A 17,500-nucleotide genomic window follows, 5' to 3' on the forward strand; every position below is an offset into this window, starting at 1 on the left:
GGAGAGGAGGGTGGGAGAGTAGAGGGGAGGAGAGGAGGGTGGGAGAGTAGAGGTGAGGAGAGGAGAGGAGATTGGAGGTGAAAGAGAAGGGAGCTCTACTCTACATACTGCTAGAGGTTCATGTCGAGGTTCATGCCGAGGTTCATGTCGAGGTTCATGTCAGAGACACTGGGTTAGTAAGGTTGTAGTAGACAGTGACTCTGAGACACTGGGTTAGTGACGTTGTACTAGGACAGTGACTCTGAGACACTGGGTTAGTGACGTTGTACTAGGACAGTGACTCTGAGACACTGGGTTAGTGACGTTGTAGTGGGACAGTGACTGAGACACTGGGTTAGTGACGTTGTAGTAGGACAGTGACTGAGACACTGGGTTAGTGACGTTGTAGTAGGACAGTGACTGAGACACTGGGTTAGTGACGTTGTAGTAGGACAGTGACTCTGAGACACTGGGTTAGTGACATTGTAGTAGGACAGTGACTGAGACACTGGGTTAGTGACGTTGTAGTGGGACTCTGAGACACTGGGTTAGTGACGTTGTAGTGGGACTCTGAGACACTGGGTTAGTGACGTTGTAGTAGGACAGTGACTGAGACACTGGGTTAGTGACGTTGTAGTAGGACAGTATATGCACTGGGTTAGTGACGTTGTAGCAGGACAGTGACTGAGACACTGGGTTAGTGACGTTGTAGTAGGACAGTTTATGGACATAGGATGCTTCCCAAACAACCCTCTAAGGTTTGGTTCTGCTTCATTGGGTTCTGTTCTGCTCTGTGGCTCTGTGTCCACGCTTGACCGAAGGAGAGGAGGCCTGGCTGGCTGACTGGCTGACTGGCTGGCTCACTGTTTGGCTGGCTGATTGGCTGGTTGACTGACTGGCTGGCTGGCTTGCTGGCTGACTGGCTGGCTGACTGACTGGCTGGCTCTCTCTCTCTGTCTCTCTCTCTCTCTGTCTCTCTCTCTGTCTCTCTCTCTGTCTCTCTCTTTGTCTCTCTCTCTGTCTCTCTCTCTCTCTCTCTCTCTCTCTCTCTCTCTCTCTCTCTCTCTCTCTCTCTCTCTCTCTCTCTCTCTCTCTCTGTCTCTGTCTCTGTCTCTGTCTCTGTCTCTGTCTCTGTCTCCCTCTCCCTCTCCCTCTCCCTCTCCCTCTCTCTCTCTCTCTCTCTCTCTCTCTCTCTCTGTCTCTGTCTCTGTCTCTCTCTCTCTCTCTCTCTCTCTCTCTCTCTCTCTCTCTCTCTCTCTCTCTCTCTCTCTCTATCCATTTCCATCTCTCTCTCTCCCTCTCCAATTAACTTGTCGGCCCTGATCCCAAATCAGATCATTGCTGCCAAAATCCATGGCTATTGCCTAGCAACGAAGAGTTCCTGCTGTAGCTGTTACGTAAATTGAATTGAAAGACTCGAAAGGATTGGGCTGAAATACTTTTTTTTTTTTTTAATAATCAAAGTCCTGAAAGTAATTGATTTGAAATGCGAAGTGGAAAGTTGTCACCTTATTACCAATAGCCCAAACATATATAATATTTTACTGAAACATAATCATGTCAAACCAAGCTTACATCTGTATCTGATTACAAATATCTCAGCATCAAATATCTGATTTGATTTATTTTACACTCTTGTCCCCTCTGAAAACCTGGGGGGGGCAAATTAAATCACCTGGGGGGGTTTAGGTGTATTGACTCTGGGGGGGTTTAGGTGTATTGACTCTAGGGGGGGGGGGTTAGAGGTATTGTCTCTGGAGGGTCTAGGGGTATTGACTCTGGGGAGTTTAAGGGTATTGACTCTGGGGGGGGGGTTTGGGGGTATTGACTCTGGGGGTCTAGGGGTATTGAATCTGGGGGTCTATGAGTATTGACTCTGGGGGATCTAGGGGTATTGACTGTATTCTCTCCTCTCTCCTCCACTCCTCTACCCTCTCCTTTCTCCCCCTCTCCTCTACCCTCTCTATCTCTCCCCCTCTCCTCTACCCTCTCCTTCTCCCCTCTCCCACTCTCCTCTACCCTCTCCCCCTCTCCTCTACCCTCTCCCTCTCCCCCTCTCCTCTACCCTCTCCTCTACCCTCTCTTTCTCCCCCTCTCCTCTACTCTCTCTCCCCCTATCCTCTCATCTACTCTCTCTCCCCCTCTCCTCTACCCTCTCCTTCTCACCCCTCTCCTCTACCCTCTCCTTCTCACCCCTCTCCTCTACCCTCTCCTTCTCCCCCCTCTCCTCTACTCTCTCCCTCTCCTCTCTCCTCCCCTCTCCCCCTCTCCTCTCCTCTACTCTCTCTCCCCCTCTCCTCCCCCTCACCCTCTCCTCCCCTCCCCCTCTCCTCCCCCTCTCATCTTCTCCCCCTCTCCTCCCCTCCCCCTCCCCCTCTCCTACTCCCTCTCCTCTCCTTTCTCCTCCCTCTCTCCTCCCCCCTCTCCTCTCCCCTCTCATCCCCCTCTACCCTCTCATCTTCCCTCCCCCTCTCCTCTACCCTCCCACTCTCCTCTCCCCTCCCACTCTCCTCTCCTCTACCCTCTCCTCTCTCCCCCTCTCCTCCCCCTCTCCTCTACCCTCTCCTCTACCCTCTCCTCTTCCCTCTCTCCTACCCTCTCTCCTCTCCTCTACCCTCTTCTCCCCCTCTCCTCCCCCTCTCCTCTACCCTCTCCTCTCTCCCCCTCTCCTCTCTCCTCCCCTCGCCCCTCTCCTCCCCCTCTCCTCTACCCTTTCCTCTCTCCCCCTCTCCTCTCTCCCCCTCTCCTCTCTCATCCCCACGCCCCTCTCCTCCCCCTCTCCTCCTCTCCAGATGAGCAGTGTGAAGCGACTGCGTCCCCGTCTCAACTCCATCCTGTTTAAGCTGCAGTTTGATGAACAGGTCAACAACCTCCGTCCAGACATCATGGCTGTTAACGCAGCCTGTGAAGAGGTCAGTGGTCCATCCTCTCTCTCTGTCTCTCTGTCTCTCTCTCTATCTGTCTCTCTCTCTCTCTATCTGTCTCTCTCTCTCTCTCTCTCCCTGTCTCTCTCTCTCTCTCTCTCTGTGTCTCTCTCTCTCTATCTATCTCTCTCTCTCTCTCCCTGTCTCTCGCTCTCTCTCTCTGTCTCTCTCTCTCTCTCTGTCTCTCCCTGTCTCTCTGTCTCTCTCTCTCTCTCTCTGTCTCTCCCTGTCTCTCTGTCTCTCTCTCTCTCTCTCTCTCTTTCTCTCCCTGTCTCTCTCTCTCTCTCTCTCTCTCTCTCTCTCTCCCTGTCTCTCTCTCTCTCTCTCTGTCTCTCTCTCTCTCTCTCTCTCTCTCTCTCTCTCTCCCTGTCTCTCTCTCTCTCTCTCTCTCTCCCTGTCTCTCTCTCTCTCTCTCTCTCTCTCTCTCTCTCTCTCTCTCTCTCTCTCTCTCTCCCTGTCTCTCCCTGTCTCTCTCTCTCTCTCTCTCTCCCTGTCTCTCTCTCTCTCTCTCTCTCTCTCTCTCTCTCTCCCTGTCTCCCTGTCTCTCTGTCTCTCTCTCTCCCTGTCTCTCTCTCTCTCTCTCTCTCTCTCTCTCTCTCCCTGTCTCTCTCTCTGTCTCTCTCTCTCTCTCTCTCTCTCTCTCTCTCTCTCTCTCTCTCTCTCTCTCTCTCTCCCTGTCTCTCTCTCTGTCTCTCTCTCTCTCTCTCTCTCTCTCTCTCTCTCTCTCCCTGTCTCTCTCTCTCTCTCTCTCTCTCTCTCTCTCTCTCCCTGTCTCTCTCTCTCTCTCTCTCTCTCTCTCTCTCTCTCTCTCCCTGTCTCTCTCTCTCTCTCCCTGTCTCTCTCTCTCTCCCTGTCTCTCTCTCTCTCTCTCTCTCTCTCTCTCTCTCTCTCTCCCTGTCTCTCTCTCTCTCTCTCTCTCTCCCTGTCTCTCTCTCTCTCTCTCTCTCTCTCTCTCTCTCTCTCTCTCTCTCTCTCTCTCTCTCTCTCTCTCTCTCTCTCTCTCTCTCTCTCTCTCTCTCTCTCTCTCTCTCTCTCTCTCTCTCTCTCTCCCTGTCTCTCTCTCCCATTGCTGATAATCTGTGTTAACAACAATAACATATAAACAATGCTTTGAACCGGGACCTCTTCTAAGTTGAGTTGTTTGATTTCCACCCGTTCTAAAACATCTGACTGTTGTTGTTGTTGTTGTTGTTGTTGTTGGTGTTGTTGTTGTTGGTGTAGGTGAGGAAGAGCAAGGGGTTCAGCCGGCTGCTGGAGCTGGTTCTTCTGCTGGGCAACTACATGAATGCAGGCTCTCGCAACGCACAGAGCTACGGCTTTGACCTTGGTTCCCTCTGCAAGGTGGGGGGGGGGGGGGGGGGGCTACCTGCACACACACACACACACACACACACTACTCTCTCCTTCCTAATTACTGGGTGTAACCTGACTGGGTGTAACCTGACTGGGTGTAACTGACTGGGTGTAATGGTGTGTAACCTGACTGGGTGTAACAGTGTGTAACCTGACTGGGTGTAACCTGACTGGGTGTAACTGACTGGGTGTAACAGTGTGTATCCTGACTGGGTGTAACCTGACTGGGTGTAACAGGGTGTAACCTGACTGGGTGCAACAGGGTGTAACCTGATTGGGTGTAACCTGACTGGGTGTAACAGTGTGTAACCTGACTGGGTGTAACAGTGTGTAACCTGACTGGGTGTAACAGTGTGTAACCTGACTGGGTGTAACAGTGTGTATCCTGACTGGGTGTAACAGTGTGTATCCTGACTGGGTGTAACAGTGTGTAACCTGACTGGGTGCAACAGGGTGTAACCTGATTGGGTGTAACCTGACTGGGTGTAACAGGGTGTAACCTGACTGGGTGCAACAGGGTGTAACCTGATTGGGTGTAACCTGACTGGGTGTAACAGGGTGTAACCTGACTGGGTGTAACAGTGTGTAACCTGACTGGGTGTAACAGTGTGTAACCTGACTGGGTGTAACAGTGTGTATCCTGACTGGGTGTAACAGTGTGTAACCTGACTGGGTGTAACAGTGTGTAACCTGACTGGGTGTAACGGTGTGTATCCTGACTGGGTGAACTCTTTTTGTGATTCCAGCTGAAGGACACGAAGTCAGCTGACCAGAAGTCAACGTTACTCCACTTCCTGGCTGCGGTGTGTGAGGAGGAGTTCCCAGAGGTCACCAAGTTCTCCGACGACCTGCAGCACGTTGACAGAGCCAGCCGAGGTAGGAGACAGACACACACCACAGCCAGCCGAGGTAGGAGACAGACACACACCACAGTCAGCCGAGGTAGGAGACAGACACACACCACAGTCAGCCGAGGTAGGAGACAGACACACACCACAGTCAGCCGAGGTAGGAGACAGACACACACCACAGTTAGCCGAGGTAGGAGACAGACACACACCACAGCCAGCCGAGGTAGGAGACAGACACACACCACAGCCAGCCGAGGTAGGAGACAGACACACACCACAGCCAGCCGAGGTAGGAGACAGACACACACCACAGCCAGCCGAGGTAGGAGACAGACACACACCACAGTCAGCCGAGGTAGGAGACAGACACACACCACAGCCAGCCGAGGTAGGAGACAGACACACACCACAGCCAGCCGAGGTAGGAGACAGACACACACCACAGTCAGCCGAGGTAGGAGACAGACACACACCACAGCCAGCCGAGGTAGGAGACAGACACACACCACAGTCAGCCGAGGTAGGAGACAGACACACACCACAGTCAGCCGAGGTAGGAGACAGACACACACCACAGCCAGCCGAGGTAGGAGACAGACACACACCACAGCCAGCCGAGGTAGGAGACAGACACACACCACAGTCAGCCGAGGTAGGAGACAGACACACACCACAGTCAGCCGAGGTAGGAGACAGACACACACCACAGTCAGCCGAGGTAGGAGACAGACACACACCACAGCCAGCCGAGGTAGGAGACAGACACACACCACAGTCAGCCGAGGTAGGAGACAGACACACACCACAGCCAGCCGAGGTAGGAGACAGACACACACCACAGTCAGCCGAGGTAGGAGACAGACACACACCACAGCCAGCCGAGGTAGGAGACAGACACACACCACAGCCAGCCGAGGTAGGAGACAGACACACACCACAGCCAGCCGAGGTAGGAGACAGACACACACCACAGTCAGCCGAGGTAGGAGACAGACACACACCACAGCCAGCCGAGGTAGGAGACAGACACACACCACAGTCAGCCGAGGTAGGAGACAGACACACACCACAGCCAGCCGAGGTAGGAGACAGACACACACCACAGTCAGCCGAGGTAGGAGACAGACACACACCACAGCCAGCCGAGGTAGGAGACAGACACACACCACAGCCAGCCGAGGTAGGAGACAGACACACACCACAGTCAGCCGAGGTAGGAGACAGACACACACCACAGCCAGCCGAGGTAGGAGACAGACACACACCACAGTCAGCCGAGGTAGGAGACAGACACACACCACAGTCAGCAGGGATCGACACCTATATTTGTCCACAATGTGTCCGTATTCCCTTTTCCTGCGCTATATTCAAATTCCTGTATGCATTCTACAGCTAACCTCTGTAGCTAACTAGCCAGCTAACCTATGTAGCAAACTAGCCAGCTATCTTCTGAAGCTAACTAGCCAGCTAACCTCTGTAGCAAACTAGCCAGCTATCTTCTGAAGCTAACTAGCCAGCTAACCTATGTAGCTAACTAGCCAGCTATCTTCTGAAGCTAACTAGCCAGCTAACCTATGTAGCTAACTAGCCAGCTATCTTCTGAAGCTAACTAGCCAGCTAACCTCTGTAGCAAACTAGCCAGCTAACCTCTGTAGCTAACTAGCCAGTTAACCTCTCTAGCTAACTAGCAAGCAACGCAAAAATCTAGCCAAACAAAAAACATGTTTTTCTAAATATTAGCTAGCTGGCTAGCACTTATGCCAGCAAACACCTTCCTCACACGCTAGCAAAGTCTCTCCTCCAACGTTACAATGAAAAGGTGCCTCTCGGATCACAACCCGTTTTCTGGAGCTGACGTCTCTCGTACTTGCTTTCTGTGGCCTGATTGTGTGTCCAGACTGAGGAGAAGTCCACACACACCACATCCCCTGACCGCAGTCTGAAGTGGTGAAACAGATCTGAACACCATCACACCACAAGGAGACTGTGGTGCGTTCACACTCGTCGTTTCAATGTGACTTTTCCTATTTCTGAAAGCAGAAGTCACATGTTTTTTATTTATTTTACCTTTATTTAACCAGGCAAGTCAGTTAAGAACAAATTCTTATTTTCAATGACGGCCTAAGAACAGTGGGTTAAGGCAGTTAAACAGTGGGTTTAACTGCCTGTTCAGGGGCAGAACGACAGATTTGTACCTTGTCAGTTTGGGGATTTGAACTTGCAACCTTCCGGTTACTAGTCCAACGCTCTAACCACTAGGCTACCCTGCCGCCCCATGTAAGTGTCAGGTGTGGACCCCAGAAGCATCTCGTCTGTTCATGTGTCCTCTCATGTATTCACTCACACAGTACACATCATTATATACACACACACACACACACACACTATATCCCTTCTTGTATTCAACACACAGTACATTACAGTAAACACTAGAGCTGCTGGATAACATCTTCTTATCAGATGTAAAGGCTATTACCCACCAGACCCAGAGACACTGTGTTCCAGACCCAGAGACACTGTGTTCCCCTCCAGACCCAGATATACTGTGTTCCCCTCCAGACCCAGAGACACTGTGTTCCCCTCCAGACCCAGAGACACTGTGTTCCCCTCCAGACCCAGAGACACTGTGTTCCAGACCCAGAGACACTGTGTTCCAGACCCAGAGACACTGTGTTCCAGACCCAGAGATACTGTGTTCCCCTCCAGACCCAGAGACACTGTGTTCCAGACCCAGAGACACTGTGTTCCAGACCCAGAGACACTGTGTTCCAGACCCAGAGATACTGTGGTCCAGACCCAGAGACACTGTGTTCCAGACCCAGAGACACTGTGTTCCAGACCCAGAGACACTGTGTTCCAGACCCAGAGACACTGTGTTCCCCTCCAGACCAAGAGACACTGTGTACCCCTCCAGACCCAGAGACACTGTGGTCCAGACCCAGAGACACTGTGTTCCCCTCCAGACCCAGAGATACTGTGTTCCAGACCCAGAGACACTGTGTTCCCCTCCAGACCCAGAGATACTGTGTTCCCCTCCAGACCCAGAGACACTGTGTTCCCCTCCAGACCCAGAGACACTGTGTTCCCCACCAGACCCAGAGACACTGTGTTCCCCACCAGACCCAGAGACACTGTGTTCCCCACCAGACCCAGAGACACTGTGTTCCAGACCCAGAGACACTGTGTTCCAGACCCAGAGACACTGTGTCCCCCACCAGACCCAGAGACACTGTGTTCCCCTCCAGACCAAGAGACACTGTGTACCCCTCCAGACCCAGAGACACTGTGGTCCAGACCCAGAGACACTGTGTTCCCCTCCAGACCCAGAGATACTGTGTTCCAGACCCAGAGACACTGTGTTCCCCTCCAGACCCAGAGATACTGTGTTCCCCTCCAGACCCAGAGACACTGTGTTCCCCTCCAGACCCAGAGACACTGTGTTCCCCACCAGACCCAGAGACACTGTGTTCCCCACCAGACCCAGAGACACTGTGTTCCCCACCAGACCCAGAGACACTGTGTTCCAGACCCAGAGACACTGTGTTCCAGACCCAGAGACACTGTGTCCCCCACCAGACCCAGAGACACTGTGTCCCCCACCAGACCCAGAGACACTGTGTCCCCCACCAGACCCAGAGACACTGTGTCCCCCACCAGACCCAGAGACACTGTGTTCCCCACCAGACCCAGAGACACTGTGTTCCCCACCAGACCCAGAGACACTGTGTTCCCCCACCAGACCCAGAGACACTGTGTCCCCCACCAGACCCAGAGACACTGTGTTCTCTCTCCCAGACTATTCTCTGGTTCTTTTCCCAGAATCCCCTGTTGTAATTGTAATATTCCTGCCGTATCTCCAGGTCTTCCAGGCAATATGACTGCTGGGCTTTGGCTCCGTCTGATTGGAGGATAAGAGGCAGCCCAGTAGTACTCTCAACATCCATCACTGACTATCTCTGTAAACACACGCATAGACTTGCAGAAAACACACACAGAAACATACCACTCCCTCAGTCCAATTCAAGGGGCTTTATTGGCCTGGGAAACATATGTTAACAGAAAGATAGATAATAAACAAAAGTGTCATCAAACAATAAAAATGAACAATAAACAATTTACACTCACGGAAGTTCCAAAACAATAAAGACATTTCAAATGTCATTATGTGCAAATTGTTAAAATACAAAAGGGACAATAAAGATAAATTTGAAGTCGGGAAGTTTACATACACTTAGGGTGGAGTCATTAAAACTAGTTTACATACACTTAGGTTGGAGTCATTAAAACTAGTTTACATACACTTAGGTTGGAGTCATTAAAACTAGTTTACATACACTTAGGTTGGAGTCATTAAAACTAGTTTACACACACTTAGGTTGGAGTCATTAAAACTAGTTTACATACACTTAGGTTGGAGTCATTAAAACTAGTTTACATACACTTAGGGTGGAGTCATTAAAACTAGTTTACATACACTTAGGTTGGAGTCATTAAAACTAGTTTACATCCACTTAGGTTGGAGTCATTAAAACTCGTTTACATACACTTAGATTGGAGTCATTAACACTAGTTTACATACACTTAGGGTGGAGTCATTAAAACTAGTTTACATCCACTTAGGTTGGAGTCATTAACACTAGTTTACATCCACTTAGGTTGGAGTCATTAAAACTCGTTTACATACACTTAGGTTGGAGTCATTAGAACTAGTTTACATACACTTAGGTTGGAGTCATTAACACTAGTTTACATACACTTAGGTTGGAGTCATTAAAACTAGTTTACATACACTTAGGTTGGAGTCATTAAAACTCGTTTACATACACTTAGGTTGGAGTCATTAACACTAGTTTACATCCACTTAGGTTGGAGTCATTAAAACTAGTTTACATACACTTAGGTTGGAGTCATTAGAACTAGTTTACATACACTTAGGTTGGAGTCATTAAAACTAGTTTACATACACTTAGGTTGGAGTCATTAAAACTAGTTTACATACACTTAGGTTGGAGTCATTAAAACTAGTTTACACACACTTAGGTTGGAGTCATTAAAACTAGTTTACACACACTTAGGTTGGAGTCATTAAAACTAGTTTACAAACACTTAGGTTGGAGTCATTAAAACTAGTTTACATCCACTTAGGTTGGAGTCATTAAAACTAGTTTACATACACTTAGGTTGGAGTCATTAAAACTAGTTTACATACACTTAGGGTGGAGTCATTAAAACTAGTTTACACACACTTAGGTTGGAGTCATTAAAACTAGTTTACATACACTTAGGTTGGAGTCATTAAAACTCGTTTACATACACTTAGGTTGGAGTCATTAAAACTAGTTTACATCCACTTAGGTTGGAGTCATTAAAACTCGTTTTTTCAACCACTCCACCAATTTCTTGTTAACAAACTATAGTTTTGGCAAGTCGGTCAGGACATCTACTTTGTGCATGACACAAGTCATTTTTCCAACAATTGTTTACAGACAGATTATTTCACTTATAATTCACTGTATCACAATTCCAGTGGGTCAGAAGTTTACATACACTAAGTTGACTGAGCCTTTAAACAGCTTAGAAAATTCCAGAAAATGATGTCATGACTTTAGAAGCTTCTGATAGGCTAATTGACATCATTTGTGCCTCTTTGCTTGTCATCATGGGAAAAACAAAAGAAATCAGCCAAGGCCTCCACAAGTCTGGTTCATCCTTGGGAGCAATTTCCAAACGCATGAAGGTTCCACGTTCATCTGTACAAACAATAGTACGCAAGTATAAACACCATGGGCCCACTCAGCCGTCATACCGCTCAGGAAGGTGACTCATTCTGTCTCCTAGAGATGAACATACTTTGGTGCGAAAAGTGCAAATCAATCCCAGAACAATAGCAAAGGACCTTGTGAAGATGCTGGAGGAAACAGGTACAAAAGTATCTATATCCACAGTAAAACGAGTCCTATATCGACATAACCTGAAAGGCCACTCAGCAAGGAAGAAGCCACTGCTCCAAAACCATAATAAAAAAGCCAGACTACGGTTTGCAACAGCACATGGAGACAAAGATTGTTCTTTTTTGGAGAAATGTCCTCTGGTCTGATGAAACAAAAATAGAGCTGTTTGGCCATAATGACCATCGTTATGTTTGGAGGAAAAAGGGGGGAGGCTTGCAAGCCGAAGAACATGTTTTTCCACCAACACCACTTTTCCATCAATTTCTACATAATTTGCCCTCGTACCAAATTGAGTCCAATGCTTTTTTGAAATCAACAAAGCATGAGAAGACTTTGCCTTTGTTTTGGTTTGTTTGGTTGTTAATTAGGGTGTGCAGGATGAATACGTGGTCTGTCGTACGGGGATTTGGTAAAAAGCCAATATGACATTTGCTCAGTACATTGTTTTCGCTGAGGAAATGTACGAGTCTGCTGGTAATGATAATGCAGAGGATTTTCCCAAGGTTAATGTTGACTCAGTTAATGATAATGCAGAGGATTTTCCCAAGGTTACTGTTGACTCATATCCCCTGGTAGTTAATGATAATGCCTCCACATTGACTCTGTACCGGTACCCCCTGTATATAGCCTCCACATTGACTCTGTACCGTAACACCCTGTATATAGCCTCCACATTGACTCTGTACCGTAACACCCTGTATATATTCTCCACATTGACTCTGTACCGTAACACCCTGTATATAGCCTCCACATTGACTCTGTACCGTAACACCCTGTATATAGCCTCCACATTGACTCTGTACCGTAACACCCTGTATATAGCCTCCACATTGACTCTGTACCGGTACCCCCTGTATATAGCCTCCACATTGACTCTGTACCATAACACCCTGTATATAGCCTCCACATTGACTCTGTACCGGTACCCCCTGTATATAGCCTCCACATTGACTCTGTACCGTAACACCCTGTATATAGCCTCCACATTGACTCTGTACCGTAACACCCTGTATATAGCCTCCACATTGACTCTGTACCGTAACACCCTGTATATAGCCACCACATTGACTCTGTACCGTAACACCCTGTATATAGCCTCCACATTGACTCTGTACCGTAATACCCTGTATATAGCCTCCACATTGACTCTGTACCGGTACCTCCTGTATATAGCCTCCACATTGACTCTGTACCGTAACACCCTGTATATAGCCTCCACATTGACTCTGTACCGTAACACCCTGTATATAGCCTCCACATTGACTCTGTACCGGTACCCCCTGTATATAGCCTCCACATTGTCTCTGTACCGTAACACACTGTATATAGCCTCCACATTGACTCTGTACCGTAACACACTGTATATAGCCTCCACATTGACTCTGTACCGTAACACCCTGTATATATTCTCCACATTGACTCTGTACCGTAACACCCTGTATATAGCCTCCATATTGACTCTGTACCGTAACACCCTGTATATAGCCTCCACATTGACTCTGTACCGTAACACCCTGTATATAGCCTCCACATTGACTCTGTACCGTAACACCCTGTATATAGCCTCCACATTGACTCTATACCGTAACACCCTGTATATAGCCTCCACATTGACTCTGTACCGTAACACCCTGTATATAGCCTCCACATTGACTCTGTACCGTAACACCCTGTATATAGCATCCACATTGACTCTGTACCGTAACACCCTGTATATAGCCTCCACATTGACTCTGTACCGTAATACCCTGTATATAGCCTCCACATTGACTCTGTACCGGTACCTCCTGTATATAGCCTCCACATTGACTCTGTACCGTAACACCCTGTATATAGCCTCCACATTGACTCTGTACCGTAACACCCTGTATATAGCCTCCACATTGACTCTGTACCGGTACCCCCTGTATATAGCCTCCACATTGTCTCTGTACCGTAACACACTGTATATAGCCTCCACATTGACTCTGTACCGTAACACCCTGTATATAGCCTCCACATTGACTCTGTACCGGTACCCCCTGTATATAGCCTCCACATTAACTCTGTACCGTAACACACTGTATATAGCCTCCACATTGACTCTGTACCGTAACACACTGTATATAGCCTCCACATTGACTCTGTACCGTAACACCCTGTATATAGCCTCCACATTATTTTACTGCTGCTCTTTAATTATTTGTTGCTTTGTCATTATTTTTCTGAACACATTTCTCTTCTTAACGTCTTGTAAATAAGATATATAAATATACAATTTGATTTGAGTTGGAGTTTGTGGTCTGTATATTTGATCATTTCATTGAGGATACCATAAACACCACAGGGATTTTTGGGGTTTGGTATTTTGTCCTGTAGATCATTAAATGTAATTGGAGAATCCAGTGGGTTCTGGTCGTCTTTAATAGTTGATTCTAAGATTTTGTATTTGATCATTATGTTTTTGCTGTTTGTTGGTTGTTGGTTGTTGGTTGTTATCGGGCCAAATAAAGATTGGAGAAGTGGTTTACCCAGACATCTCTGTTTTGGATAGTTATCTCTTCCTGTTTGTTTGTTTAGTGTTTTCCAATTTTTGCAGAAGTGGAAAGTCTTATCTTCCTCTCTCTCTAGCTTCCTCTTCCTCTCTCGCTCTCTCGCTCTCTCCCTCCCTACTCACTCACAGGGATATTGGTGTATTTATCTCTAGTCTGGGCAGAGAGGAGTGAGACAGAGAGAGAGAGAGAGAGAGCAGAAGGGAAAGAGAGAAACGTAGAGAGAAATCTCTGAGACTCGGTGTTTACCATAAGTGTGGTGATTTGATTTCTAAACGTCTGTGGAGAATTTCATGTGGAAGCCAGTGATGTTCTCCTCTAATCTCTCTCTTCCTGTATCTCCCTCTCTCCTCTATTCTCTCTCTCTTCCTGTCTCTCCCTCTCCTCTATTCTCTCTCTTCCTGTCTCTCCCTCTCCTCTATTCTCTCCCTGTCTCTCCCTCTCCTCTATTCTCTCTCTCCCTGTCTCTCCCTCTCCTCTATTCTCTCTCTTCCTGTCTCCCCCTCTCCTCTAATCTCTCTCTTCCTGTCTCTCCCTCTCCTCTATTCTCTCTCTTCCTGTCTCTCCCTCTCTATTCTCTCTCTTCCTGTCTCTCCCTCTCCTCTATTCTCTCTCTTCCTGTCTCTCCCTCTCCTCTATTCTCTCTCTTCCTGTCTCTCCCTCTCTTCTCTATTCTCTCTCTTCCTGTCTCTCCCTCTACTCTATTCTCTCTTCCTGTCTCTCCCTCTCCTCTAATCTCTCTCTTCCTGTCTCTCCCTCTCCTCTATTCTCTCTGTCTTCATCTCTCCCTCACTCTGTTCTCTCTCTCTCCATATCTCCCTCACTCTTCTCTCTCTCTCCCTCTCCTCTATTCTCTCTCTCCCTGTCTCTCCCTCTCCTCTAATCTCTCTCTTCCTGTCTCTCCCTCTCCTCTATTCTCTCTGTCTTCATCTCTCCCTCACTCTGTTCTCTCTTTCTCCATTTCTCCCTCACTCTTCTCTCTCTCTCCCTCACTCTGTTCTCTCTGTCTCCATCTCTCCCTCACTCTGTTCTCTCTGTCTCCATCTCTCCCTCACTCTGTTCTCTCTGTCGCCATCTCTCCCTCACTCTGTTCTCTCTGTCTCCATCTCTCCCTCACTCTGTTCTCTGTCTCGATCTCTCCCTCACTCTGTTCTCTGTCTCGATCTCTCCCTCACTCTGTTCTCTCTGTCTCCATCTCTCCCTCACTCTGTTCTCTCTCTTCCTGTCTCTCCCTCCAGTGCTTGTGAATGTGTCTGTAAACATGTCTCTGTGTATCAGCAAAGTGACTGAGAAGCTTAGCTACTGTAGACCCCTTCTGTGTCCCAAATGACACACCATTCCCTATATGGAGCACTACTTTTGGCCGGGGCTCTGGTTGAAAGTAGTGCACTAAAAACAGAATAGGGTATAATTTGGGAAATGACTCGTTCCTGTCCTCTCTCCTTTATTCATGTATGAGTATTAGAGTGTTAGAAATGGGACTGTAAAAAAGGGCTTGTGACTATCTCAACAGCTTCCTGCTTTGTGCTCACATGATAATGAGTCATGTTCTAGATTAGTGTCCGATAGGACGTGATAATGAGTCATGTTCTAGATTAGTGTCCGATAGGACGTGATAATGAGACGTGTTCTAGATTAGTGTTTAGTGTCAGCTAGGACATGATAATGAGTCCTGTTCTAGATTAGTGTTTAGTGTCAGATAGGACGTGATAATGAGTCGTGTTCTAGATTAGTGTCAGATAGGACATGATAATGAGACGTGTTCTAGATTAGTGTCAGATAGGACGTGATAATGAGACGTGTTCTAGATTAGTGTTTAGTGTCAGCTAGGACATGATAATGAGTCCTGTTCTAGATTAGTGTTTAGTGTCAGATAGGACGTGATAATGAGTCATGTTCTAGATTAGTGTCAGATAGGACATGATAATGAGACGTGTTCTAGATTAGTGTCAGATAGGACGTGATAATGAGACGTGTTCTAGATTAGTGTCAGATAGGACATGATAATGAGTTGTGTTCTAGATTAGTGTCAGCTAGGACGTGATAATGAGGCATTTCCTAGATTAGTGTCATATAGGACGTGATAATGAGTCATGTTCTAGATTAGTTTTTAGTGTCAGCTAGGACGTGATAATGAGTCATGTTCTAGATTAGTGTCAGCTAGGACGTGATAATGAGTCATGTTCTAGATTAGTGTCAGATAGGACATGATAATGAGTCATGTTCTAGATTAGTGTTTAGTGTCAGCTAGGATGTGATAATGAGTCATGTTCTAGATTAGTGTCAGATAGGACATGATAATAAGTCCTGTTATAGATTAGTGTTTAGTGTCAGCTAGGATGTGATAATGAGTTGTGTTCTAGATTAGTGTTTAGTGTCAGCTAGGGTGTGATAATGAGTCATGTTCTAGATTCGTGTTTAGTGTCAGCTAGGACGTGATAATGAGTCATGTTCTAGATTAGTGTCAGCTAGGACGTGATAATGAGTCGTGTTCTAGATTAGTGTCAGCTAGGATGTGATAATGAGTCATGTTCTAGATTCGTGTTTAGTGTCAGATTGGACTTGATAATGTGTCGTGTTCTAGATTAGTGTCAGCTTGGATGTGATAATGAGTCATGTTCTAGATTAGTGTCAGCTTGGGTGTGATAATGAGTCATGTTCTAGATTAGTGTTTAGTGTCAGCTAGGACGTGATAATGAGTTGTGTTCTAGATTAGTGTCAGCTAGGACGTAATAATGAGTCATGTTCTAGATTAGTGTCAGCTAGGGTGTGATAATGAGTCATGTTCTAGATTAGTGTCAGCTAGGACGTGATAATGAGTCATGTTCTAGATTAGTGTCAGCTAGGGTGTGATAATGAGTCATGTTCTAGATTAGTGTCAGCTAGGACGTGATAATGAGTCATGTTCTAGATTAGTGTCAGCTAGGGTGTGATAATGAGTCATGTTCTAGATTAGTGTCAGCTAGGACGTGATAATGAGTCATGTTCTAGATTAGTGTCAGCTAGGACGTGATAATGAGTCATGTTCTAGATTAGTGTCAGATAGGACGTGATAATGAGTCATGTTCTAGATTAGTGTTTAGTGTCAGATAGGATGTGATAATGAGTTGTGTTCTAGATTAGTGTTTAGTGTCAAATAGGATGTGATAATGAGTCATGTTCTAGATTAGTGTCTGCTAGGACGTGATAATGAGTCATGTTCTAGATTAGTGTCAGCTAGGACGTGATAATGAGTCATGTTCTAGATTAGTGTCAGCTAGGACGTGATAATGAGTCATGTTCTAGATTAGTGTCAGATAGGACGTGATAATGAGTCATGTTCTAGATTAGTGTTTAGTGTCAGCTAGGGTGTGATAATGAGTCATGTTCTAGATTAGTGTCAGCTAGGACGTGATAATGAGTCATGTTCTAGATTAGTGTCAGATAGGACGTGATAATGAGTCATGTTCTAGATTAGTGTTTAGTGTCAGCTAGGGTGTGATAATGAGTCATGTTCTAGATTCGTGTTTAGTGTCAGCTAGGACGTGATAATGAGTCGTGTTCTAGATTAGTGTCAGCTAGGACGTAATAATGAGTCATGTTCTAGATTAGTGTCAGCTAGGGTGTGATAATGAGTCATGTTCTAGATTCGTGTTTAGTGTCAGATTGGACGTGATAATGAGTCGTGTTCTAGATTAGTGTCAGCTTGGATGTGATAATGAATCATGTTCTAGATTAGTGTCAGCTAGGATGTGATAATGAGTCATGTTCTAGATTAGTGTCAGCTAGGACGTGATAATGAGTCATGTTCTAGATTAGTGTCAGCTAGGACGTGATAATGAGTTGTCTTCTAGATTAGTTTCAGCTTGGATGTGATAATGAGTCATGTTCTAGATTAGTGTCAGCTAGGATGTGATAATGAGTCATGTTCT

General features: G+C 46.9%; 1 protein-coding gene across 1 annotated transcript in view; it reads left to right on the top strand.

Annotated features, from left to right (window-relative positions):
* Positions 1-17,500, top strand: part of LOC139414026 (protein diaphanous homolog 3-like) — a 618,119-nt gene that overhangs the window by 398,314 nt on the left and 202,305 nt on the right. Inside the window, exons 22-24 of the mRNA XM_071161902.1 lie at positions 2,772-2,891; positions 4,125-4,244; positions 5,003-5,132. Of these exons, the coding sequence (XP_071018003.1) occupies positions 2,772-2,891; positions 4,125-4,244; positions 5,003-5,132 (370 nt within the window). The remainder of the gene's footprint in view (positions 1-2,771; positions 2,892-4,124; positions 4,245-5,002; positions 5,133-17,500) is intronic.

The sequence above is a fragment of the Oncorhynchus clarkii genome, chromosome 7, assembly GCF_045791955.1.
Source record: "Oncorhynchus clarkii lewisi isolate Uvic-CL-2024 chromosome 7, UVic_Ocla_1.0, whole genome shotgun sequence".
Taxonomy (NCBI): domain Eukaryota; kingdom Metazoa; phylum Chordata; class Actinopteri; order Salmoniformes; family Salmonidae; genus Oncorhynchus; species Oncorhynchus clarkii.